The 26,055-nt window shown below is 40.4% G+C and overlaps 3 protein-coding genes across 3 annotated transcripts; 1 reads left to right on the top strand and 2 right to left on the bottom strand.

Moving 5' to 3' along the window:
- Positions 1 to 666: 666 nt before the first annotated feature.
- mxra8b (matrix-remodelling associated 8b) lies at positions 667 to 8,523 on the bottom strand. The gene is made up of 10 exons (XM_027016331.2): positions 8,079 to 8,523; positions 6,049 to 6,075; positions 5,531 to 5,833; positions 5,346 to 5,447; positions 4,627 to 5,127; positions 2,587 to 2,745; positions 2,409 to 2,439; positions 2,191 to 2,273; positions 1,984 to 2,061; positions 667 to 1,863 (listed from the first exon to the last, which is right to left on the bottom strand). The coding sequence occupies exons 1-10, from the start codon at positions 8,176 to 8,178 to the stop codon at positions 1,838 to 1,840; spliced, it is 1,410 nt and encodes a 469-aa protein (XP_026872132.2). The 5' UTR covers positions 8,179 to 8,523; the 3' UTR covers positions 667 to 1,837.
- An 86-nt stretch (positions 8,524 to 8,609) lies between these two features.
- Positions 8,610 to 12,263, bottom strand: aurkaip1 (aurora kinase A interacting protein 1). The gene is made up of 4 exons (XM_027016332.2): positions 12,178 to 12,263; positions 11,826 to 11,925; positions 9,727 to 10,187; positions 8,610 to 8,899 (listed from the first exon to the last, which is right to left on the bottom strand). Exons 2-4 carry the CDS (start codon positions 11,863 to 11,865, stop codon positions 8,783 to 8,785), a joined length of 618 nt encoding a protein of 205 aa, XP_026872133.2. The 5' UTR covers positions 11,866 to 11,925; positions 12,178 to 12,263; the 3' UTR covers positions 8,610 to 8,782.
- Positions 12,264 to 16,559: 4,296 nt separating this feature from the next.
- On the top strand, positions 16,560 to 24,705 carry slc25a33 (solute carrier family 25 member 33). The gene is made up of 7 exons (XM_027016294.2): positions 16,560 to 16,783; positions 20,095 to 20,268; positions 21,407 to 21,484; positions 22,075 to 22,175; positions 22,316 to 22,382; positions 23,186 to 23,466; positions 23,752 to 24,705. Exons 1-7 carry the CDS (start codon positions 16,743 to 16,745, stop codon positions 23,952 to 23,954), a joined length of 945 nt encoding a protein of 314 aa, XP_026872095.1. The 5' UTR covers positions 16,560 to 16,742; the 3' UTR covers positions 23,955 to 24,705.
- Positions 24,706 to 26,055: the final 1,350 nt, after the last annotated feature.

Raw genomic sequence — 26,055 nt, 5'->3', positions numbered from 1 at the left:
TGGGAGTAGTTGAGGGTTACTTGTTAAAGTTGAGGTAGCAGTAGTTGAGGGGGTATTTAGCTGTGGGGGTAGTTGTTGAGGGGCTGTCAGGGGTAACATGTTTTGAGAGGTAATTGGCTCTTGAGTAGTTGAGGCTGAGGTTTAGATGTCCATGTAGGTCTGGCTGAGGCAGTGAGGCAGAGCAACTGTGTACTGTGACATCATGGAATCTTACATTTACAAACATTTCAGCATTCCTTCCATATGGAAAAAGTCTGATCTTTCCCAAAACACAAGCACACTATGGCTGTATGGGAACAACGTTTGTGCCAAATATCTTGGTACAACAAAAACTGTGCACCATTAAAATGTTAGAAATTTGTGAATAAAATAACAAGAAGAAATAGAAACTTTGTCAAACCAACATAATTATGTATTTGGCTAAAAGTAATCATTAGTAAAATATCCCATCTGGGAACACATCTATTCAAATATTTCATTGTAATAGATATTTCACTGCATCTGTCTACTCATGTCAAATGTACCATGGTCCCAATGTAAATGCACACTTAGATGTTACTGCAGGAAAAACAAAGATCCATCCCAATATTTTATTTAACAGAGACACACAATGGTGTGACTATATATGTATACTATATATTGTCACACTGCATGTAATAAAGACAATTACTTTAAAATATAGTTTATTGCATGACTATAAAATATAGTTTATTACATTTGAATAAGTTTGTCCACTTTTGTACGTCAGTACAAAACCAGTATGATCAGTCAAACATATAAAGCTTTTTTAAAGGCACTGCAGTGTAAAAAATCAATGTCAACAAAAATCATCACATTACATCAACTTCATGTTCATTTAGGGTCAGCAGAAATATCAGTATTTTATGAGATCATCATTTTTAGAAAACAGACTCATAACATCAAATAAATGCAAAGCACACACACTATACACTACCAGACTCTGTCCAGTTTATGTAACACATATGTTTCTATATTTAATGATAAAATGCTTGAGAGCAAAAATGCTGTGTTTGAAGGATTATTGACCAATACTAGAGAAATAGCTGGTCTGTTACAGCTGAAGTGCTACGCAGTTCTCAGTATGACTAGTTCAGGTGACAGGACAGATAAATGCCATGGTTCTGTTTGTAAAATACAAAAATAAGATTAAAGATAAACCAACAAAAGGCCCGGCAAAGAATCAGCCAAAGAAATACACAAACTGTTTATGTACATATGCTAAGATGATATATGAGTAGTTCATACCATTTATAAAAGTACATAATCACTGCAGGTTGTTTAAGTTCAAAGCCCTGGAACCACATTTCCTGAGGTTTTATTTAACCAGAGTTCAGTTTGAGTAAATGCATTCAGTCAATTCCATAAATCTCAACTAGAAAGTACAGTCAGGTGAGCTCATGTTAGCGGGGCTTCAAGTGGTTAAACCGCCATTTAACAGTGTTTTCTTCAAAATCAAAAAAATATACACAAATAATCAATTTAACAAACCAAGATCCAAATCCAAATTTCAGTACACAACAATGCTGATAGAAAACACATATAACTACTGACCTTCAAAGACTACTACACAACAAGTTTATTTCAAAGACTAAACAACCCCAGAAAATGTTTTGCATTGACCAATATGTTTCATTACATAAAAAAAGACGTACTACTACTACTACAAAAAAAAAAAAAAACAAAAAAAAAAACGTGGTATATGACAACCACTTATCTTCCTTTCTGAATATGCAGTAAATATACCATGTGGACATCTGCAGTCTTTCTGAATCCCACAGTGCATGCCCTGGGCCGGCCAGCAGCTCCCTTCCCTGGCTCACTTACGTGCCAGTTTCTCCATTTCTGACACCAGACATAACACAGAATGAGAAAGGGGCGGAGTATTCAAAGAAAGATAAACAAATCCACAGTTGCACAACATGGACAACTGTATTAAACCCAATACTTCACACAAACAATCACCTTGGTTGAGATCTACAACTTTTGGGGCAGGATAATTGTTCATGTCAACCCTCTCTTTCGTTATGTTGTTTTTGTAGTCTGAAAAAGCCAAAAAGAGAAAAAGACACTTCAATTTACATACATTAATATGTACAGTCAAAGTAAAAAACCTCTCAAGCATTACGCCCCCATTTCTGATGCTCTGTATGGTGGGCAAGTCTGACTTACCGAGCCTGAGCTCTGACTGGCTACAGGGATTGTTGGGATTGTTGGATTCAGTGGCTTGCGATTCAAATTCTGTCACCTGACTCCTGTTTACCAAAACAGAACCCACACATATCTTTTGTTAGGTTTCCGTGTTAACTGCATGGACTTTACTGAAGCGGTTACACAAAGAGATTGCCGTAGTAATTATAAATGGAAGAAATATGTGTTTAAGTCCTCACCGGGCCGATTTACGAAGGTCATAATCAAGCGCTGAAACACACAGTAGTCAAAACAACAGTTGTTTCAGAAGCCCTGTTCAAAACACTCACTATATTCATGGGAAGAATACTCAGCTTGATAGAGTGGGTCACGCTGAGCAGTAAATCCCCCAAACCCAAGTCCCCATCAGGACCATACCTTTGTTTTTACACTGCCTTGTGGTCACGAGGATTCCTATAAACATGAGCAATAGCATCAGGCAGATGGCCAGAATGTAGCCCACTCGGTGTAGGAGGTGAGTGCGGCTTTCCGGCAGAATCACGTTCAACACGTGTGGAGACTCAACCATATTTGTGCCTGCATCAAGAAGACATGAGACAGTTACTACATCATAATCTCCCATTTTTGTTTTTAGCCCAGCAGTGCTTCAGAGCAATCTGACTCAAGAGGCATTTTTCCTGTGTTTAAGCTGGCAGCCATTCGACTGCATTCTAGAGAAGCACGCTGAGTTATCCTGTCACTTCAGTGACTACCGAGTGCAAGTAGTCTGCACATGTGCCTGCAAGTAAAACAGGACGGTGGAACAGTGTTTCATGTCAGTATGGCTCTCAGACATAATGAGTTCCAGACTTGATGTCATGCAGCTGCAATGAAGAAAAACATGTGCGCGTGCACACACACACACACACACACACACACACACACACACACACACACACACACACACACACACACACACACACACACACACACACACACACATTCAGCAGACGCTCTTATCCATTAGTTCCTAGGGTTTTATTGGTGAGTCACAAAAAGTCAGCTCTTGAGAGCATTCATCACAATCATTACCTAAAATGCCTCACTCATGAAGCATACTATTAATGTAACCGTATTAGTTCTAAACATTTGTGGGACTTATTCATAGTTGGAAGCAGAACAGTGATCACAATGGAATACTGCTACTGCTGGTCAAATCATTCAAATACTGACAAAATTTGATAGAAAACACTAATATGCTTTATAGTATAATATGTAAGTCTTCACTTACAGAAGAATGTGATAAGAAGGTTTTTACAGACGAGAGAAAGTATGGCTCTAACAGCAACGACCAGCTCCTAAATTGTCGCTGCTAGCCAGATGTTGTACAGATGTGGCCAACTTCCATTTTCACACCACAAAACAATCCTCACTAGCCAGCACTTGGCTCAGTGCTGACTTCAGCCCTGGACTGTGAGCCTAAACTCACACTATTCACTAAATATAATGCTCCAGCCTCCCGTTATGGAGATTAGTAATGTTATGATAAACTGAGCAAACAAAAACTTGATTTATTTACCTTCACTAAAAGACTTAGCAGACCACATGAGAGAAAATTATATCCACCAGGAAATAATCAAAACCGAAACAGACCAAAAAACCAGTCCTCCACAAGCTATATTCCTCTACCAAGTCCTCCACAAGATATATTCCTCCACCCAGTTCACCACACTGTATTCCTCCACACACTATATTCCTCCACCCAGTGCTCTGCATGCTACATTCCTCCACCCAGTCCTCCACACGCTACATTCCTCCACCCAGTCCTCCACACGCTATATTCTTCCACCCAGTCATCTGCATCCTATATTCCTCCACCCAGTCATCCACACACTATATTCCTCCACCCAGTCCTCCACACACCATATTCCTCCACCAAGTCCTCCACACACCATATTCCTCCACAAGATATATTCCTCCACCCAGTCCTCCACACACTATATTCCTCCACCCAGTCCTCCACACACCATATTCCTCCACAAGATATATTCCTCCACCCAGTCCTCCACACGCTATATTCTTGCACCCAGTCATCTGCATCCTATATTCCTCCACCCAGTCCTGCACACACTATATTCCTCCACCCAGTCCTCCACACACCATATTCCTCCACAAGATATATTCCTCCACCCAGTCCTCCACACGCTATATTCTTCCACCCAGTCATCTGCATCCTATATTCCTCCACCCAGTCCTGCACACACTATATTCCTCCACCCAGTCCTCCACACACCATATTCCTCCACAAGATATATTCCTCCGCCCAGTCCTCCACACACTATATTCCTCCACACACTATATTCCTCCACCCAGTCCTCCACAGGCTCCACAGCCTGTAGACCATGAGTGGAACGGTATACCACAACTGAGACATAATGACCAAAAAAAACCAATTTGAGTCATTAAATGACAGCTTACCAAGCTCATCGCCCAAGTGTTCTGGCCATTGTGAGGGTCCAGGATCAGCGGGTGGGGCCTCAGTCATGGGGGTGGCAGGCGGAGGGGCCGGCACGGCCGGTTCCACGATCACCCTGAAGACACGTCTCTCACGCAGGCCACAGTATTGGTGGTGCAGGTGGCAGGAGTATAGGCCCTTGTTGGAGGGCTGCATGTCGGCAACGGTGAGGGAGAAGTCCCCCACGGAGAAGGCAGCGGCCGAGACATTCATCTTGCTGGGGAGGAAGAGGGGCCCGTACTCGCGCTTCTCACCGGAGGCATACAGGTCGATGAGGCGGTCAGCTTGGTCACGGGACACCCCGGGGGCCTGGAAGTCCCAGTGGACGACTTGCTGCTGGTCCTCCCCCTGAAGCTCCGCCCTCCACAAGGGGCGGCGGTTCACACAGGGCAGCACCACGCTGCTCCCCACGAGCACCACAAACACCGACTTCTCCCCGTCCCACACGCGTCTCTCCTTACGGGCTGCGGGCAGGCACACGTGGTTAAGCTGCGCGACCACGAAGACGAACCTACTTCTGCCACGAGGACAAAACTAAAATCCTGAGAGATTTTCAGTGGATGACTCCCAGGTTCATTTCATTCTGAATAGCAATACATTCACGGGCTAGACATCAATGTGAAGAAAAATAGGAGCATAAACATATTGGGAAAATGTGGAAGTGATGAGCAGGAATTCTTACATGACTTGGTGACGTTCAGCTGGATTTGAATCGACTGGTGAATTTTGCAGTAGTGATGGTGCAGATTGCAAGTGTATACACCTTTATCATTCACGTCCACATCTGCGCAAACAAAAGCACAACAAATCAGAGAGGAGACCTATTTCTCATCCCGAGCTCTCTGCACAAGATTAGGAAGCTCTTACTGTGGATGATGAGGGAGAAGTTGCCAACAGTGAAGGCATCTTTAGAGAGAGTGACACGGCCCTTATTGTAGGCATTGTAGACCCGCTCTGTCCCTCCCGAGTACATGTCCAGGATGCGCTCCGTTGTGTAGTCGGGTCGGTTCCGGTTCAGGTCCCAGTGCACCACACGCTGCCGGTCACGCAGGTGGTCCTGCCTCCACACTATGCGTTGGTTCTGGCACGGCAAAATAGCCTTGGAGCCTGCCTGAACTGTGATGTTCCTCGCCTCCACTAACACACTCTGCCCACTGCTCTGGGCCCACACTATAACACACATGCATATACATTCAAATATACACAGGCAGGCACACGCACATGTGTGCACACACAAACGCACACAGTCTTAGCCATTACACAGGACTATCTCACAGTACATTTTCTGAGGTATTATTTGCATTCTAGCACAAATATTAATTTCATGAATTCAGCTACAACACAAACTGCTCTTTTATAATAATTTAACATTGTTTATTACTTACAATGTGGTGTAAAAAGGCTGACAGCAACTGAAATGCAAAGAAAAATATAATTATGAGTTTATTTAAATATCCAATTAGTTACAACTAAATATAAGTGGTTAAATCCAAGGCCATATGTAAGGAACATCACAGTGCATTTTTTTTCAGCTGCAGTTAAAATCCACTTGACTAGACACATAAACCAAATGGCAATGGCAATCTGTGACTGTTTTGCACTTCTGGCGGTCTTTTTTGTGGGACTGTGTGTATTTGGGGTTGAGTGTATACTTTCGCTGAGCATTATTACAGCTGCTATTTGCATCCGTGCCTATTCACTATGCAGACAGCATTCATTCCCACCTTGTTTCAGTCAAAGTCTATGACACGGTGCAGAAGGTGAGTAACAGCACTCACGAGCTTTTTAACTGCGCCTTTAAGTTAAATGTTTTGAGCATAGCAATATCCAAACAGCAGTCTGGAGCTGGCCAAACGTGGTCAGGTTAGGAAGGTACTGACACAGGATGAGGACAACTCACCTTTCAACCCACCCCCAGAGCCGAGTGGCCCAGACTGTTTTTGTAATAATGAAGAGCTTTAAAACACAGCTCACATCAAAACAAAATTATTGCTGTGGGAAAGATGCCTTCTTTATTATAAGTGCCAGTGTTTGGTACCTTATATCTCCCCATTCTTCAACTCTTTCAGTGGTGGAAGAATGAGAGAATAATGCCTGTTTCATTAATAACATATCCAGTCAACCTCTACAACCTCTCCACAGTTGCCAAATGGAAATAAATATTTGTTTATTTATTAGTTTAGTTATTTAAAGATACACTTAGAGGCAGAAGGAAAGAGTAAAAAAATATATCTTGTAAACGTCACAAAGTCAAACTGCAGACCCATGTTGTTAGGAAGAATGAAATTGTAGTTCTCATAAAAGAGGGAATTTTGGCAAGCACCAAGCTTGAGGATTGGATTAGACTGAAAAGCATGGTGTGGCCATTTTGGAGAAAGGGAAAAAGCATGCCAGCGGACCCTGTCATTTCTTTAGAAATATAGCGCACTGATCCTGCTGTACAATGAAGGCTTTGGGTAAAACTAAACCCATAACAATCTGTCTGAAAACGGACGCATGGAAGTCTGGATTCATATCAATGAGTCAGAAACCTGGCAAGAAACTCACACAGTAATTCTCCCTCCAATGGACTAAATCAAAGTGTGGATAGAAAAAGAAATGTTCGAGCCACTGAAAAAACTAACAGTAATTATATTAAAACGTTTACGAAGAGTTCGTTACAGTGTTTTTCCAAGTTCACAGAAATTAACAAATACGGCAAATATCTTAAACCAAGTTCTCCCTCAGATAAGAGTGACACCAGCAGGTCTGACAACAAATCCAGTGCCTGGTGGAGTATGCAGGGAGTTAGCGTTGGACAAACAGCACATCCGTTCTGAGAAAAAGGCCTGGGCTCTACTTGACCCTACTCCCACAGTACACACTCAGCGCTCATTTTAGCACTAATAAACTGAAAAGCCCAAAGTAAATATTCTAGCACGTTCATTTATGGTCGATGACTCTGCCACCTCTCATAGATGAGAAGTTTTTCAGCAGATTCACAACCGAGTCACACTAGAGATGTAATGGTCGGTTTGGGAATCTAACTATTATGACCACGCATAATCAGAATAAAGCTGCAAGAAACATACACGCAATCAAAAGATTAACTCCTTACCTAATAAAATAAAGATTTTCTAAAATATTTGCCACAATTATTTTTCCTACTACTCTATTGTGTAAAAACGTTTAGAAAAAAAGAAAAACAATCGTTTTAAAAAGAGTAATTATTTACAAGTTACTGAAATAAAGTTTGTGAACGATGGACTTTTGGTCTTACTGACATCTTAACCAGTTTGCTAAAAGAAATTCGGTCAAAGTCGAGAGGGGGAAAAAGTGTTTCAAGAAAAACACGTTTTTGTGAGCGTATTGTTTTTGCACTGGAAATGCATATTCAGTTCGAAAGTTATGCAACAGAAATAAAAGAACTACTCACTACATAACACCAGGAACATTTCCGAGACACTTCGCGTCCAACTCCTCATTTCGATATTAGTCAAAAGGTGATGTAGTTCTGACTTACGGACAGAACGCATCACCTGAGAAGCTTTGTCTGCCGGCCACCGCAACAACACTGTCGTGTCACCAAGTCTGGACCACTACAGCTACACTCCTCCTCCACACCGCGACCACCGAACTAAAGACGATCCCTAACCCCCGTTCCTCTCACTTTTAGCGGGTTTACAGCAGTTTTTCTCAAGCAAGCACATCTAGAACAAGCCGAATGGAAGCGAAATGTACAATGTAAACACAAAAACATACAAAACAAAAACGAGGTTTACTAGGTTTACTACAATGTACTTTAAAAGCGATGGCCTCGTCGCAACGAGTAAAGTGGCGCACTGCTGCCCTCTAGTGGTGATTCTAAACGCATGTAACGTTGCATGAAGAAAGCTTGTGCTAAAACAGAACATTTCTAATGTTATTTACTGAGCATGCAAATACAAGCCACATAGCACATCCTTGGGATAATGACAGACATGTTTATTCGTTGTTATAATAATGTTTGAAGTAGACAACTGACAATGAGTCCAACCACAAGTTTCTGCTCATGATGTAGTAGTGGCAAAGTGATCAATTGAAAGGCAACACCTTAACAAAGAAATACTTCTACACAACAGTGGATGATCTTGAGAGGAATCAGTGCCTTTTGGTTTCTTGATGTTTGATGTAGATCTTGGGGGCAGTCCATCCCTCTGGGGGTTTCTTCAGTCCAGCTTGTCTCCAGATTCTAGTAAGATCTCTCTCAAACCTAGCCTGAAAACGACAAAAGGGAAGAAATGAAGACGTTAAAGTTATGGCATGACATGGGATATTGCACGGGAATATGTATATTGCCACAATAGTGAGGGACTTTCAAGGAGATAGATTGTGCGCGTGCACAGTTGTAATAACTTGATCAGTAGTCAAAATTACTGTAACAAGTAACTCTGGTATGGGACAACATGCCACAAATGTGAAAAGGTGGCTAACAAATATTGAATAAATGTGTTACAGCAGGTAGCCATCACATGTCCTACACTATAGATGTGACAACTCACCACTACTTATTTCATAGGTCAGAAAAGCACAATTTAAAAGTGGCTTACAGCAAGGTAGACTCACTCCTGGCAGGTAAAATAGGATTCCGCAATATTTCCATTTTTCTGTTCCCACTTTGATAAGGGATTAAAGTTTAGGGTCAGGGAATAAATGATAAAGAAACTATACTTGGTGTGGATTTTCTGTGGCAGCATACACATCCCAACTGTAAATTCTACAAAGGCTCTTAAATCTGTTTACGGGTTTTATCCATGAAGTAACATGCTATTTAATCAAGCAGTCCCTAGTGTAATGTATTTGTAAAAACAAAAATAATAAAATTTTTTATATATATATATATATATATATATATATATATATATATATATATATATATATATATATAAATAAAAGTTCTTTAAAACAGTTTATGAAAGAATATCTCTTCCTTTAATGTATTTAGCACTGCGTTTTTTATACTAGGTATTAAAAACAAATATCCATTAGCTAAGAAAAACAGTCCTGTTCTCAGCAACTGGCATCTTCTCTATCTGGTTCCTGACCTGCTTTCTCTTCATCCTTCCCAACTTCACCCTCCTCCTCAGGAACTTGGTTCTTTTCATCAGCTTCTTGTATTTGTGCTTGTTCATCTTTCTTCGCCGGATCTTGAGCACGTTCCGACAGCTCAGAGGCGCTCTGGAGCTCTCGCCATCCTCCAGCGAAGGTACTACGGAAGGGGGCAACACCAACTCCGTCAGCTCCCCTTCCTGCAGGGGCGCCGGGGCCTTGAGATGCGCAGGCAGGGAATAGCGCAGGGAAAGCCAGCTTTCCAAGGGGGATACGGATAGTTTCCGGGGAACCAGAACCTCCTCTAAATCTGGCTCAAGCACTGTCCATAATTTTGGCGGCTGCTTGTTGTCAGCAGCTGAAGTAAAGTATCTGTGTGCGCGATTCGGAACAAGGCTGGTGGAATGGCAGTGCTGTATAGCACTGCATAAGACCTTGCACTGGTTCTGACATGAACCTGGTTAAAAATAAAAAAAGCTGCAGTCAGTTAAATGAGCACAACATACAGTGCATATGGAAAATATTCAAACCCCAGTTAACACATTTTGGTACATTTCAGACTCATCTTAAAATAAATGCAACTACTTTTTCATTAATTTACAAACAATACTCCAAAACAACAAAGAAATATTGTTTTTTGGAACGTTTTGTAAATGTATTTTATAAAAGGCTGAAATATTGTATTTACACAAGTATTCGAACCTTTTCTTATGGCACTTGTAATTAAGCTCTGGTTTAACCTACTTCTATTAATAGCTACATTTCCATTCACGTGATTTTTTACAAAAATTGCTTTAATGCTTAAAAATATTTGACAAAATAGGTAATGGAAATGGAAAATTGTAAAATTCTAGCTTAATTTTACAACTGTAGTTTATACCGACATATATTTTAAGTGCTGTAGCAATTTTTTTTATTAAAAAAAACCAAAACAAAACAAAACAAGTGAAAGTGTAAATTTGAGGTTAACAAAATTGTCTGTAGGTCAGCAGGACAGGATCATGTTGAGGCACAGATCTGAGGAAGGATACAAGAAACACTCTGCAACATTCAAAGTCCCAATAAGCACAGTAGCCTCAATCAACCCAAATTGGAAGTTGTTTTGCATCTCTCTTCCTAGATCTTCAGCCAAACTGAGTAACCACAGATGAAGGGACTTTGTCAGATGCGTAATCAGGAACCAAATGGTGACAATGAAGGAGTTGCTTTGTGGAGATGGGAAAACCTTACAGAAGAACCACCTGCATTCCAATCAAGCCAGTATGGCAGATTGGCCAGGTGTAAGCGATTCCTCAATAAAAGGCACACTGGAACCTGCATCAAGTTTGCCAAAAGCCACATGAACAACTCTCAGACCATGAGAAACAAGATCCTTTGATTGGATTCAACAAAAATTTAACTATTTGGCTACGGTGTCCAGCAATGTGTATGAAGGAAGCCAGGCACGGTGCACCAACTCATTAATATCATCCCTACAGTCAACGGCAGTGGTGCAAGCCTCACGCCATGGGGCTGGATGTTCTGCAACAATGACTGGGAGACCAGTCTGGATGGAGGGAAATAGGGATGCAGAAAAATATACAGCCATGCTAGATATAGACCTTTTCTAGCATATACTATACTAGATTTCAAGCTGGGATGAAAGTTTACATTTTAACAAGACAACGAGCCAGAGCATACCTCCAAGAAAACAAGAGTGGTGTTAGGAACACCGTATGGAAGTCCTAGACTAGCCCACCTGAAAATGCTAACCACACGCTCCCTGTCCAAATTGCCTGAAACTGAATGATTGTACCAAAGATAGAAGAAACTTCAACAGAAAGATATGCCAATGTGTAGGATTTTTTACCAAGATTTGAGGCTCTCATTGCTACTCGAGGTAATGAAGATCTAAGGATCTGAATACTTATGTAAATAGATTTGGGCTTTTTTAAATGTAAATTTCCAAAAAATTTAAAACAATTTTTGCTTTGTTGTTGGACTATTGTCTATAGACTGACAGCTGAAATCAACTTTCCCTAAGACGTTACATGTTGTATACTGTGCTTTGTAAGTGAATGAAGATAACGCAGTCCAAAGCAAGCATGCATCTTACCATAAAGTCTGCAGAGTGCCTTCACCCTCGAAACAAGCATGACTGGGTCCTATTACCGCTCCTGCACTGGCATGAGGATTCTCCCTCAAATCTGCTGAACCTGAATGAACAATTAAGCACAGATTACATGACAAAATACATGCATGTATTTTTGGTCATGTATGGTTTATTTCGGCTGTCTACACACTCCACCACAAGGGTGAAGCACGCGAGCTATCCCGTCCGTCTGCTTAGTAGTTTCATATCCAGCTAGTTAGCTATCTTCATTTCTTTGAGATGACCGATGCTAAAGCAGATAATAATACATTACCTGTGCATAGTATTATAACCGTTTATTTTTTAAACGACTTACTCAAGAGGAATGCCTGACCGGTGGACTAGTTCCTAAAGGAGTTCAATGTGACTCCCTGCACTTCCTGTCCTCTCTCTAGATTCCTCCCCCTTGTTTGTGATGTGATTTCCACTGGTTCCGACCAGGTAGATAATCCTTTAATCATGTAAATTGCAAGTCAGAGTGAAATATAAAATATTCTTGGCGTCTCAGTAATAACTTGACAATCGGAAAACTTTAGACAGTGGTGTAAATCCGTAAAGTGTCACGATTTTTGTGCAGTTGTATCTATAGGTCACTAATTCTATTTCACATAACAGAACTGAGTGAAAATCCCAAGGAAATATTTGGACCTAAACTTGACTTTAATTTAATTCTATAAAATTCTAACTTAAACAAGATGATAGCCCTTTTATAAAGTTTATAAATGTTAGTTAAATTATGCTATCAAAAAGTTAGTTTTATTATAAAAGTAGCTAACATTTTGTTGCAACTTTACCATAGGCCATAGCAGTGCTCTAGTGATGGACAACCATACTCTTAGAAATAGAAATTAAATATTTCGAATTTATTTTTCTAGCAATCTGAATGTGATTCCAGTTGTATTTTCTGAAGGGTGTTATTAATTTGAATTCATTTTTAAGGTATTATAAGCTAAAATTGGTCATGAATTATCAAGTTGCCAAAGTCCTGTGTATAGATTTTCTTTTCTTTTTTAACAACTGAGATGGTTTAAAATTCTCATTTTATTGCAACTTCCATTTAGTGCACTTTTAACATCACAGACAATAATCACAATATGCCAATTTTTTTTGTTATACTTTAAAAGAAATCCATCATGAGTTAATAAGTTAGTTCTTGGATAAAAAGAATTCTAAAAACTCTAACAACTGTAGAACAGCAGTAACTGTTCGTGACAGTGTGTATGCCTGTCAAACTTGGCCCAGACTGTCACTAGTGGTTGAGCAGGTTTTCTTGCCAGTGCCCTTCAGACCTACAACACCAGGGGCCGCCACCAGAGGGAGACCATGAGCAGGGATCGAATCAGGCCACACTATATAACAGCTATATAACACAACGACCATTCTTTGCGTGATCTAGTGAATTAGCTAGGACATAGTTATAACCATAGGTTCCCCGTGTGGAATGGACTGCGCACTGCTGGTTCAGTGAGGTGGAACAACAATTCTCCGACAGCTTTGAGTGAACCTGTTCCTTAGCTACAGATGCCAAAGCAGAAAATATAAAATATCAGCAAAACTTTATAGCAAATGCTTTAAACATAACCACTGAGGGTGTGTCCTGCTACCTATGGAGACGTATCGAGGGCCATCAGACGTGTGAACAGGCAGTATAAATACAAGCATGAATCACAGCGTGGAGACATAAACACATGGTGCCTGCAGTTATCACCAGCTACAAAGAACAAAAGGTGTCTTACAGTGATGTCTGATTATTTACTCCCTCATGTGAATATGTTTAATGTCAGGTTTGTTGGACTTGGTTCTCCCTGTGGGGCTGTGCTGCAGCTTCCTTGACAAGAGGTGCAGCGTTTTTCCCATAGTGAAGCGAGGCATGGCTGCCGGTGCTGATGGGAAATTCTACGGAAAGCACACCGAGAGTTTCTAAGTGTGGATATTACAGTGTATGATGGAGCCACAGCGCGGTGTGCCAAGTGCAGGGTCATGAGGTCCAAAGAGCTTTGGCAGCTGAACTTAGCCATAGCTCATGATCCACCCTATTCATAACCTGCTCTTTCCCCCTAGGTTTTGATGTGTATTTAGCAGTAGCTGAATTTTCTTTTGACTGCAGTGATCATTTTTATCATTTGTGTATAACAATGAATAATGATGAGCGGTTAGCATGCGGACACATATGCTGAGAAGAGTGAGTTTTATTAATCCAGAATCATAATTGGTATAACAGTCCAGAGTTATAGAGCCAACACATAGAATCCGGGAATTTATGATTAACTAAACGAACTAAACACACGAGGATAAAAAAAAAGAAGGGAGCAAGCTTCATCAAAAATACAAGCAATGATAAGAACACTTAACACTAGCAAGTAACAAAACAGGCAGAGAAACCACGAACAGCAACTACGATTACCACACAGACTAGGAATAACATACAAGGCCTGGATTACAGCAACCAGCCACAAGACTGCACAAAAACGGATTAAATACCTGGTCTAATGAGCACTAAACAAGACACAGGTGCAATTTATGAGGGGCGGAGGAAGTAAAGCAAATCAAATCAAAGACATAAGACAGGGACGATAGGAGGGTAGCCAATCATAGCAGGGATCAGATGATGCCGAACTCTTTGTAGAAAGAAATTTCCCCTGCTTTGTTGCCTGCTCTTTGAAATAAGCCTGATATTTGCATTTGGATTAAACATTTGGTGGCCGTAGAGAGTGTAGAGTGTAGAGTGTAGAGAGTGTATTGTTCCATTTGCATAATATCCTGTATTTGCTTTGGCTGTATTACAATGCATAACAATTACCTGCCCTACCTGTCTGTCTCTAACCTGGCACATACTGACATAATCCACAGTCTTTATTATTTATTCATAAACATAATTTAGAAAATACATATTCTACTTGATGACTTTAAAATTTTGATCTACAAAGCTTCACTACTGACTGAAAATAGGACAGATCCGATTCTACCTCAGATTTGCATAAATTTACATCTAGCTAACACTTTTATCCAAAGCAACTTATGATTATGACTCAGTACAATTAAGGGGCTTGCTTAAGGAGACAACAGTGGGGTTTGAACCAGCAACTATCTGATTACAAGTCAAGGCTCTTAACCACTGAGGTACCACTGCCCTAGAAGTAGTAACTATGATATCCTCCATAGTCAATTTACATTTATGGAATTTAGCTGACACTTTTATCCAAAGCTACTTACAATTATGACTGAGTACAACTTGAGGGTTAAGCTACCACTGCCCTTAGTTTTAGCACCTGACAACGCTCTAGTTCAAAGCCAGGATATTTGCACCTTTTTTAAGGGATGAAAGTCTTGTGTGCGTCAGGGACAACAACCCCCGCCCCAGCCCAATCCGGGCTATGCATGTTATATGATGTTTGCCAAAATTTTAAACAGTGACAATACCAAGGGACATTTTATATTCATAATGCTAATAATTCATGATGCTGTGAAATGCTCACAGAAAAACAAAGCACTGTCATTAAAATGTTTCTCAGGTTATCTTGCAAGTGAGATTGTTCATTTACATTAAAAATCTTGATAAGTGGTTTTATTTTTAAAACTCAACATTCATCCCCTAACTTTCTGTGACGTGTGTTGCAGTAACACAAGTTGAGTGTTGGTTATAAGCTAACCCATCAGGCTACACTATTACCATACACAATGTGGTATTTTGAAAAGTATGTGGCTGGCTTTGTTGATGATAATATAAATATGTTCCTTCTCTACTTTTTGATTAGCATGGTGTAGTGTAATAAAATACACAAGAAACAACACAACATATTTATTTGTTTAATTCGGCAGAAATATATAATATATAAATCTCAAATCAGTGATATAATTTAAAATATGTATATAATCCATAGGAGTTTATAATCCTTTTGAAAAACAAGAGTTGTTGTTGCAATTATCATGTTCAAATTTACCTGGAGACTACCTCAAACATCTCAAGACTATCCCTAGCACGAACAACTTATGTGCCAGAGTAAACAAGGTAACATGACTAAATGTCTTCAAAGATGTGATCCATATGTGTCTGTTTTCACCCCTCCCACAGCTACACACCCCCTTATCCCATAGGCTGCTTTCTTCACACAACCTAGACAGTCTATCTACATGCCTGAATGTCTGGTGATGGTATTACATTCACCCCATGGTTAGCAGCAAAGACTTTTCAGATGGAGTTTGGTTTTTGCGTGTTAAATAATTATTAGACTCTTAGTCAAATTTCCTATTGATCTCAGAAAAGGGCTACTATAGGCTGCTAGGAAAAACCGTCTATGTTATTGGATTGTTTTATGGTAACCTCTCATGGTTGTCCCCAAGTCCTGGCCATTTATTAGATAGTACACTATGAAATGTGATTGTAAATGATTAGAAATAGTCCATAGATAATTAGATAGACTATGCGAAAACAACCCTGAAACCACAAAAAAAAACCTTTTTATATAACTGACAGTCATAGTTTGGCAAACTGTTAAATCGCACAAAAAAATAATGCAAACAAATACCAATATACATTTCAACATCAAATATCAAGAACTGGCACACCGTTTTAGCACCTTTTGTTAAGGGACGAAAGTCTTGTGTGCGTCTGGGAAAACACACCCCTGTCCAGTCCAACCAGGGGCAAGCCTCCGGTGCCTTCGCGTTCAGCCCTGCCCAGCGCTGCGTGTTCGCTGCGGTTGGACCCCGGCAGCCCAACCTCTCCGACGTCAAATGTCCAGCCGGTCCTCTCCTAGTCCGCTCACGTTGCAGTTAAAAAGCAGCCGCCGGCTTTCTGCAGGGGTGCAGAGTCGGCCATAGCGTCGAGATTAGTAACCTACCTGATAACTGGAGGAGCTAGCTATATAATGACATTTTGAAATGGCACAGAGAGACACATTTCTACATCTCTTCGCTGGGGGGTAAGTTGGCAGTGTCTCCACTTTTATGGCGGTATTCCTCGATGCCCGGTTAAAATTGCTCATCTGTAATGCTAGGATAGTTAACCAAGTCCTCCGCTGTCAAAGCAAGTTAACGATACTCACGAATTTCGTCTACTGACAATTTGGTATGTTATAGCGAACATTGTATACACGTAACCTAGCGTTAAATTAAATAGTTTAGGTTAGTTGCCAGATAAACGCTGGCGTTACCGATCACTGGCTTGCCTTAGCATATTAGCTGCTAGCTAGCTAGTCAGATTACATTCACTTCTTGCAAATTTATCCTCGATATACATGTTTACAAGATTATCCTTGATTTATGTATCTAACCCCATGTTATAAGAACAAATAGCTTTTCTACGCTAAACCAAGTCGTAAAGTGATTAGCTAGTTTGCTAACCCAGCTAGCGTTGTCGTTAGATAACGACCTTTCTAGCTAAACGTTTCTCTCCCTTCTGCCTTTCCCGACCTGTGACCGCCACTCGTTCATGTTGAATTCAAGATTTTAAATGTTGACGTAAAGGCAGGCGAGGACGTTTCAGCTCGTAAAAAGACATCTGTTGACGCTTAAAAGCTTTTTAAGACAGCAAACCGCTTTAAGTACTGCCGCTTTCCAACTACCTAACCTACCTAGGGTGAGCTAGAAAGGATGAGACCTGGTGTACTAGCTAGCCCTTATAGTCACTAACCAGCTATGGCTCGTCTTTACCGACCAACTCATTAACTGGATCAGAGACTGAACGACACGGCGGACATTTCGTGTCTTAAACTCGCGGTACAAAGCTGGAGCTCGGAGCTGTTGATGGCGTGGAGTGTTAGGCCGCATGAGCCGAGCTGAACCCAGCCCAGCCAAGGTCACCCACGCGTGTGTTCAATGAGTCCCAACGATGACAAACTGGACCAAAACTATAAGCAGCACTGAATGTTAATTACATCAAGTTTTTCTAGAACTTTTTTTAGTATGGTCAGTTGATTTTATGCATTTTTTTTGGCAAGATTGAGTATTTTAAGAACTCAGTTTATTTGTAAATATATTATCTATTCCTTCTGTACTATTGCTTAACCTTCTTGGTTGCAGAGGGGAATAGTTAATTTAATGCTGATTTTACACCAAACAGATTATTACAGATGCATTTTAACCTTCTCCATATGCACACTAATTCTGTGGAAGATATCTGCATGAGCATTTGTATATGACCATGTGGGATCAGAGGTGATGTAATCCTTCTGATGAGACTTTCATGGAGGCTTCATAAGCAGCTCCCTTCTGGTGTTTAGCCTGGATGTTTCCTATGTGGACTCTGGCCAGAGCTGCACTTTGGGTCTCACTGATCTGAATACCAATGACCAAGGGATTTAGTTATTTCTTAAGTTGCTACTGTTAAGTCTGTCACACAAAATCAACAACTTTTTATTCATTCTCCATTGTTAGTTAGGGCAGTAACTACTCTTAGACAAGTTAACAAAGTCAACATTGACTCGGAACACATTTATGAAATTAAAATCCCAAGGAATTGCATTTGTTAAATTTGCAAAGGTAAGATGCCAAAACAACAAACCATTACATTAACTTTCCATTTTTATTTTAAAATTTCCTCCAATACTTAATTCAAATTTATTTCTATAGTGCTTTTTACAACCGGAGCTGGCACAAAACAGCTTTACAGAAATCGTCTTAACAGAGAATCTGTGTCCAGGCCCCTGAGCAAGCTGATGGTGGCAATTAAAATCCACTGAAATTGCTAGAATGAGGCCTTAAATGACATGATTAAAACACTGTTAGATGTTTTAAAGAATGACATCTTAAATTGTAGGATACAAGTTGCCTTAGGCATGTTGCCTTGTGGAAGCATAGTTCATTAACCTACTGGCGGTGTCCTTTTGCCGGTGTCATTTTTCTGTTGGACCCATCTTCCTTAATGTAAACATATTCTGTTGATTTACCCTGGCTTTGTTGAATTATGTAGTTAAAAGTAGGAGTAAAGATTAGGCTACTAATAGAAAATCTTCAGTATTCTTAGTCATTCTTTCAGAAATAAACATCTAGGATGATTAAATGTGTGTGTCATGTCTTGCATTAAATCAAAGATGAGTGTATATTTTGCCAATATGTCTGTCCCCCTACCCATTACTTTCTCTCATCTTTTGTTAACCTCTCACACATGGTGTAGAAATGTTTGAGCTTTGGCATAATTTAAAACTGACACTGTTATGTAGTGGTATAACGTGTCAGGGTGTCTGAAGGCTGACGCTAACATAAAATACTAGCTATGTACTGACATTTCGTTTGTCTGTGTAAATGTGTGTCATGTAAAGCCTATGGCTAAATGTAGGCTAATTTGTCCGTTATCTGTGATGTGAAGTATGCCGCCTTATTATGAAATTAGTATGATATCTATCCAAAAGAATAGTTTTAAAGAATACTTTTAAAATCTCAATTGGTTATTTGCAATTGAATACTTGGTCAAGGCTTTTAAAGTAACTATGGCTATAGCATTTTGTTGATTTAAGATCAGGCAATCTGTTTACTCCTAATTTTGCATATACTTTTATTTATTTATTTTTACTGGGCATTAAAGAATTGAGTGGTTCATTCAATACCCAGTTAATTTATTGAAACCAATATCTACGTCAAGTAGCTTGCGTCAAAGTGTTGAACTATGCTCTCCTGTCTTTGGAACACAGAGGCAATGAAAACATGGTGAAAAAAGATTCATGGACTTGATATCCTGATAGAATGTTTCAGCTAATTTAAAAATAAAAAATGCTTCCAATTTCACATGCAAGTAATTTCACTGGTGTCATTTGTGTTTGTTTTAGTTTTGTTAATATTGAACTACTTTGAATATTGTAGATACTTTCATGAGGTTAAGCGCTAATGTAGACTGCCAATAGGCAATCGATACTACCTATGTCATTTTGTGTGCTTTTGCAAAAGTTCAGTGTTTTTCCTAACCTGCATGACTCAGAACAGCAGAGAGGGTGGCAGAATTTGCACTGACTTTCCCTGCAGAATGTATACATCTACACTTTGTTCTAAAACGTCTCTGCAACTTCTCTACCTTTTAAAGCAAGTCTGTATCCCACCGCAATTTTTGTAAAGTCTTGTCACTTATCAGGTTTTTCTTTGCTGTTTTGTATTGCTTTACTATTTGTGAAATATATTGTCCCCTTGTATTATGTTTTGATATGACTTAAAAGATTAAATGAATAACACAAGTCTTTGGTAATGGGAGTTGCCGATATAATTCATGTGGTGTGTTTTGTTTTGTTTTTTTTAATGGTTCTAGATGTGGTGGTACAGTGGGTGCCATTGTGACTTGTCCCCTGGAGGTGTTGAAGACCAGGTTACAGTCATCAGGCCTCACCCTCAGACCGGTGTTCCAGGTTCAGCTAGGCACAGTCCATGGAGCTGGTGTTATTCGACCAGGACCAGTCACGCCTAGTCTCCTACAGGTCCTACGGTAAGATGGAGCTTTGGAAAGTAACAAACATTAAACTACCGTTGTGTATGAATATATCGAACCACTGGGCAGTGTATATGCTGCTTGCCATTCTCTGAGAGAGGCATTTGACGGCATATGGTACCAGTGGTACAATCTATTTGGGTATATTTTTACCTTATTGTTCATTAATGTAAGGAAGTGCAATCAATGGTAAAGGATCATGGAATTACACTTCCTTACATTAATGAACAATAAGGTAAAATACCTAAATGACAGCTCTAGTTCAAGTAGTAGTGTGATGCCTGCCTGCTGCATTATATGAACACTGCTGAGGTCCAGTTGAGGGATGAGACTGTTGTCTGTCTGAGCCCAGACTGGTGGGGGGGGGAGGAAACGTTGCTGTCACATGCTCCTCCTTAGTGGCTCCGATTACTCTGCGCCAGCACAGAGCATACATGTCTTAATGCCTCGGTCGGAGGGCATTTAATTCTCAGCACATTTCTTCCTTATCTGGCTTTATATAAGGGTAGACGTACTTGCTGAACCACATCTTTTGTTATGGTCGGGCTGTTCTAGGAAACTTGTCAATGTAAATGTTGAATAATCTCTATCGTCTTGGCACTTGCATCCTATTGTTGGAAATGCATGTTTTTTTTTACCTAGAAAACCGTATAATTGGATGATTCAAAAGGACTTTGTCACTGTTTGATACTATTTAGCATATCTAACACATTGTCTATGTCTATTTGCTTCGTGTTTGTGATGTACCTTAGACACCATGTTTGTTCAGCCAGATAAAATAGTGCTATTCCTCTATTTTAAGTAGGGATGTAAGCCTTTGCCATTTGCTCATTTACAATCTATTACAGAATAATGAAATGCTACTGTGGTAGAAAACTCGGCTGTAGAGTTCTGCAGTGTTTAGGGAGTAAGCCATTAAAGGTGACTGAGTTTGTGGACTTGGGGAGAGTGTTTAAGGAGTAGAACCAACATCTACTGTCCTGACAATAGGGTCAACTAGGAAATGAGTTTTGTTACTGCATTGCATAGTCAGCAGTGACTAATGTGTTACTTTAAAAAATGATGTGTAAACTGATTTAGCTGAACCATGTCTGTGTGTGGTTTTTTTTTTTTTCTCTGCCTTTTCCATGACCAGGTCAATTCTGGAAAAAGAAGGACCAAGTTCACTTTTCCGAGGACTGGGTCCGAATCTTGTTGGTGTTGCACCTTCAAGGTAATAACTTGAAATGCATTTTAACAGAACTTGCGCTAAGGTCAACCTTATAGTCACAAAAAAAACCAAAACAACTTTCATCACTGTAGCATTGCATGTCCTTGTTCCAATATTCTAGGAAAGCTTTCAGAAAACCTGGAAACATTTTTAGTGTGAATGCATGAAAGAATGAATTTGCATATGTAAAAATTCACGTGTGTGTGTGTGTGTGTGTGTGTGTGTGTGTGTGTGTGTGTGTGTGTGTGTGTGTGTGTGTGTGTGTGTGTGTGTGTGTGTGTGTGTGTGTGTGTGTGTGTGTGTGTGTGTGTGTGTGTGTGTGTGTGTGTGTGTGGTCCATTAACTTCCATGGCCTCAATTTTCTATAACCACTGTTTTCAGCCCAGTGTAATGATCTGCCTTATTTAAGAAGATTCTCCAAGAGAATAGCATGCAATAGAACAGACTGTTCTGGATATTATCGGCATCCCTCAGTGCAGCCTGTTCCTTTCCTCTCACAGCCAAACAAACCCAGGGTACAGGGAGCACTGGTTTAGAAATGCAAGTATTGTGCTCCTTTCTTTATCCAAAATGTTCTCTCTTGTTGTTTTCAGGGCAATATATTTTGCATCTTACTCCAAGTCAAAGGAGACTTTCAATAACATCTTTGTGCCCAATAGTGGAGTGGTACACATGTCTTCAGCAGGCTTTGCAGGTGAGGGTTCAGAGGTCTTGGTCTATAATGCACTCTGTTTGTTTATTTATTCAGTTGTAGATGTTGCCAATTTTGGAAATGTTAAATTAATCTCTGTCCAACTGTTTGTTTCTATATATCTTTTTTTTTTTTTTTTTCAGCTTTTGTTACAAACTCTCTGATGAACCCTGTCTGGATGGTCAAAACCAGAATGCAGCTAGAAAAGAAGTATGTTGATGCTTGTAACTTTATAACTGATGTCTGACACCTTCTCCCAGGCAACTGAAGGTTTTAAAAGCCATATCCAACAAACAGTAGCAAACGCATCCCATTTACATTTATAGCATTTAGATAACTTTTATCTGAAGCGACTTACAATTATGAGTGGGTACAATTTCACCAAATTTAGGGTTATGGCTCTTGGTCAGGGGCCCAATAGTGGCAACTTGGTGGCAGTGGAACCGGCTTGAACTGGCATCCTTCTGATTACTAGTAGAGCACCTTAACTACTGTCCTCTACCAAAATAAATAGTTCCATTTATCTTTATTTTGTATGTGAGGAGTTGTGCACTTTTCAAGAGACTGTATAAAACCCATTAACAGTATCTTGCTTCTAGGGCGTCTATAATATAAATACCCACCTTGACATGCCAGTAATGGCAGAGTGCTCCCTGTCTATATTTAACCTTGCGAGTCTACTGACCTTCGCAATGTCTAATGGCACCCATACAGATACTGTACTTTGAATGTAGTCCTGAAATAAAAACCTCCACCCACTCCGTGCACCAACCACCCTGCAGAATGGTGGCTAATGTGTAATAAACCAAAAGGCGGCGAGAACCTTATAGACTGGAAAGTTGTAGTGCCACATTTCCTCCCACGAGGAACATGTATTAAGGCACAAACGTGATGCCAATATTTGGAAACCAAAGTCTGTGCCTCAGCTACTTCCATAAAGTGCTAGAATGACTATGATTAGCTCTTTCGAGGGATCTGTAATTACCTGACTGACGGTGCTGTTTCCGCCATAGGGCGCGAGGTGAGAAGAAGATGAACGCCTTGCAGTGCGCACGCTATGTGTACAGGACCGAGGGAGTGCGGGGCTTCTACCGGGGTCTCACTGCGTCCTATGCTGGAATATCTGAGACCATGATCTGTTTTCTCATCTACGAGACACTGAAGAAGCACCTGGCGGCAGGACGGCTCGCGACCCCTGCTGACAACGGAGGGAAGGGCCCCTCTGATTTTCTGAGCCTCATGGTAGCAGCAGCTTTTGCCAAGGGCTGTGCTTCCTGTATAGCTTATCCCCATGGTACGGGCACCATTTCATTAGAACAATATCAAAAATGTACATATCACAAACATGACCCAGGCTGCAGTTAAAGCACATGTAACAGTTTGTCATATCATTCACATCATTTCAGCAGTGCAGGTGTAGTTCGCCATGTGCTAACACGCAAGTGGCCTTGGCAGCTTATGTAACTGCTCTGAATGAACTGGTCACATCACATGATGTGGGCTTGTTTGGAAACGCTCCAGTGCGCCACCCCTTTATACTTTGATCCAACATGTTCTCCCTCTCAATGTCTCCCCCTAGAGGTCATTCGGACAAGACTTCGGGAAGAGGGCAGCAAGTACAAGTACTTCTTCCAGACAGCCCGCCTGGTAGCGGTGGAGGAGGGCTATGCAGCTTTTTATAGAGGACTCATTCCACAGCTTATTAGGCAGATTCCTAACACGGCCATAGTGCTCTCTACCTACGAGCTCATTGTCCATCTTCTGAGTCAGCCCTCCAAATAAGACCCAGCATAATGTGTACAAAGAGACTCTTGGACCTGCTTTTGAAGTTGGAGGAGGAAGAAATCAAACCCAACATGAATCCTACTGTGACAGGCTGTTTTTGCTGAAGGAATGGGATACAGGTTTGCATAAGTATCCAAAGACTTTTAAAGGCCTATTTTTTTATGGGGATGCATAAGTATGTTATCATCAGATGTATTAATTTTGTTTATACTGCATCCTAAGTGACACTTTTTAATATCAGATGTGACCGTGTAATTATAAATATGTATGGGTTGACTCTGTTGTTAATATTTCATCACTGTACAGAAAGAGGTCATCTGCAAATACATTGTGCTGTTAAGTTAACTAAATTATTCATTTTGCTGCCTTTTTTCAGTTGTAGGTTTTGTTTTGTTTTATTTTCCTCAGCCATGGTTCTTACCAGGGCTGCAATATGGTACCTATCCAAACACCCTGAAGTTGACATTTCCAGGGCATCCTGTTTCACTGACTGGGGAAGACATTGAAATGGACTTTAGGCAAAGGATATTCCTTTGGCATCTAACACTACTCGCAGTACACCATGTTGCAGTAGTTTTGATGGCGTTCTGCAGCATGTAGTGAATTGGAGTCTGACCAACTATGTGCTTAGTTAGTTGTCATATCTGTTAACTGTATGTTTTGTTAGTGAGGTACATTTTGTCATCTTTAACGTAAAGTTAAATGCATATATGACCATGGGTTCAATAAAGTAGATAGTGAAACGTTACTTGCACATTTTGTTTTACATTTTATCTGCGTTTACAAGTAGGTTTTTTATTATTTATTTTTAAATTGACAATTCAATATACTGTACTTTTGTAGTCCAGAAATCTAGTGTCACTACTTAACGACTACATGCACGCCAATGGTTCGGGATTTGATTGCTAGTCGGAGTAAGATGTTTTTCACGTTGTCCGACTAAGGTCGCTCCGGATATAGCCCATTATTTAAAGTAACACGTTAAAACATACGCGACATTTTTGCGATAATGCCACATGCTATGCCAGTTTTAAGATGCCTAAACAAGTTTCCTGGTGTAAAGTCAGAATATACTCCTGGGCAAATAAACTCTTTAACATCCTTATAAACGTATAGGTTTAGTCTGGATATTAGTCGTACCAGTGGTGTGGTGTGCAAGATTCCAGTTCTTTCCATGGTGGAAACGAGACTTTTTACGTCGCTCTGGACAAGGGCACCTGCTAACGTCACTTAAACAAGGACAGTCACTGTCGCGAAGCGCCGCACTTGCACAACGCCCCAACTTGATGTTAAATAGCTCCCCCTTGTGGAGAATCTCCAGATTGCTAAACATGTTAGAGAGCGAGTTACAATCCACACTTCACATATTAGTGGGGGGAAAAAGGTGCTAAATCCTTGTTACAACAATTCTCTCTGCATACCGAAGATTGGTACATATGTAGTTTTCGTTGGCATATCAAGTGCAGCTGATGCATTGCACAGCTAATTTCATTTGGGGGCATATGTCTAAGTTTGATTAGTTTGCATTTAAATATATGCTGGGCAGAGATCAGAAAAACATGTCAAATTCACATACAGTCATCAGAATAAGGGGTACTGAAGTGGGGACTGGCAGTGTGTGAGACTCGTTCAGAAGTTTGACGGCCTGGAGATAATCTCTATTCTGTAGTGTACTGGTCCTACATGTCATACTCCTATTTTGTCTGCTAGATGTTATGAGTGTGAAGAGTCTGTGTTGGGGTTGTGTTAACAATGTAATGGGTCCTTTGGACCGCAGTGTGATATGTCCTCCAGTGGTGTTAGGGCCACCACTATCGCCATCACCTGCTGCACATGTTTGCAAACTATTTCATGACAAATCGTCTCTGATTGTCATGTAGTGACTTTATAGTTAAATTTAGCTCTGTTATACACACACACACACACACACACACACACACACAAAAGCCATGGCAGCCCTAATAATAGAAATGAAAGTCATTAGAGTAAGTTATGACTTCGTGTAAGAACATAAGAACACTGTTCCTGGCATTTATAGTCCTTGAACTGGCTCCATGAACTCTAGCCACGGACAGTTTCACTTTAATAACGTCCATGT

The sequence above is a fragment of the Electrophorus electricus genome, chromosome 24 (assembly GCF_013358815.1).
Source record: "Electrophorus electricus isolate fEleEle1 chromosome 24, fEleEle1.pri, whole genome shotgun sequence".
NCBI lineage: Eukaryota > Metazoa > Chordata > Actinopteri > Gymnotiformes > Gymnotidae > Electrophorus > Electrophorus electricus.
This window is presented reverse-complemented; position numbering and strand designations above follow the sequence as displayed.

What these genes read in the sequence shown, in the direction of transcription:
- aurkaip1 (XM_027016332.2), bottom strand. Translation starts at nt 11,865, where the DNA reads ATGCTTGTTTCGAGGGTGAAGGCACTCTGCAGACTTTATG. An exon ending in GGCACTCTGCAGACTTTATG is followed by an intron (nt 10,188 to 11,825) that starts GTAAGATGCATG and finishes ATTTTTAACCAG; the next exon opens with GTTCATGTCAGAACCAGTGC. An exon ending in GAAGGATGAAGAGAAAGCAG is followed by an intron (nt 8,900 to 9,726) that starts GTCAGGAACCAG and finishes TGTCGTTTTCAG; the next exon opens with GCTAGGTTTGAGAGAGATCT.
- slc25a33 (XM_027016294.2), top strand. Translation starts at nt 16,743, where the DNA reads ATGGCACAGAGAGACACATTTCTACATCTCTTCGCTGGGGG. An exon ending in AGTCTCCTACAGGTCCTACG is followed by an intron (nt 20,269 to 21,406) that starts GTAAGATGGAGC and finishes TTCCATGACCAG; the next exon opens with GTCAATTCTGGAAAAAGAAG. An exon ending in AGAATGCAGCTAGAAAAGAA is followed by an intron (nt 22,383 to 23,185) that starts GTATGTTGATGC and finishes TTTCCGCCATAG; the next exon opens with GGCGCGAGGTGAGAAGAAGA.
- mxra8b (XM_027016331.2), bottom strand. Translation starts at nt 8,178, where the DNA reads ATGCGTTCTGTCCGTAAGTCAGAACTACATCACCTTTTGACTAATATC. An exon ending in CAGCCTTTTTACACCACATT is followed by an intron (nt 5,834 to 6,048) that starts GTAAGTAATAAA and finishes TGTGTGTTATAG; the next exon opens with TGTGGGCCCAGAGCAGTGGG. An exon ending in GACCTTCGTAAATCGGCCCG is followed by an intron (nt 2,274 to 2,408) that starts GTGAGGACTTAA and finishes TTTGGTAAACAG; the next exon opens with GAGTCAGGTGACAGAATTTG.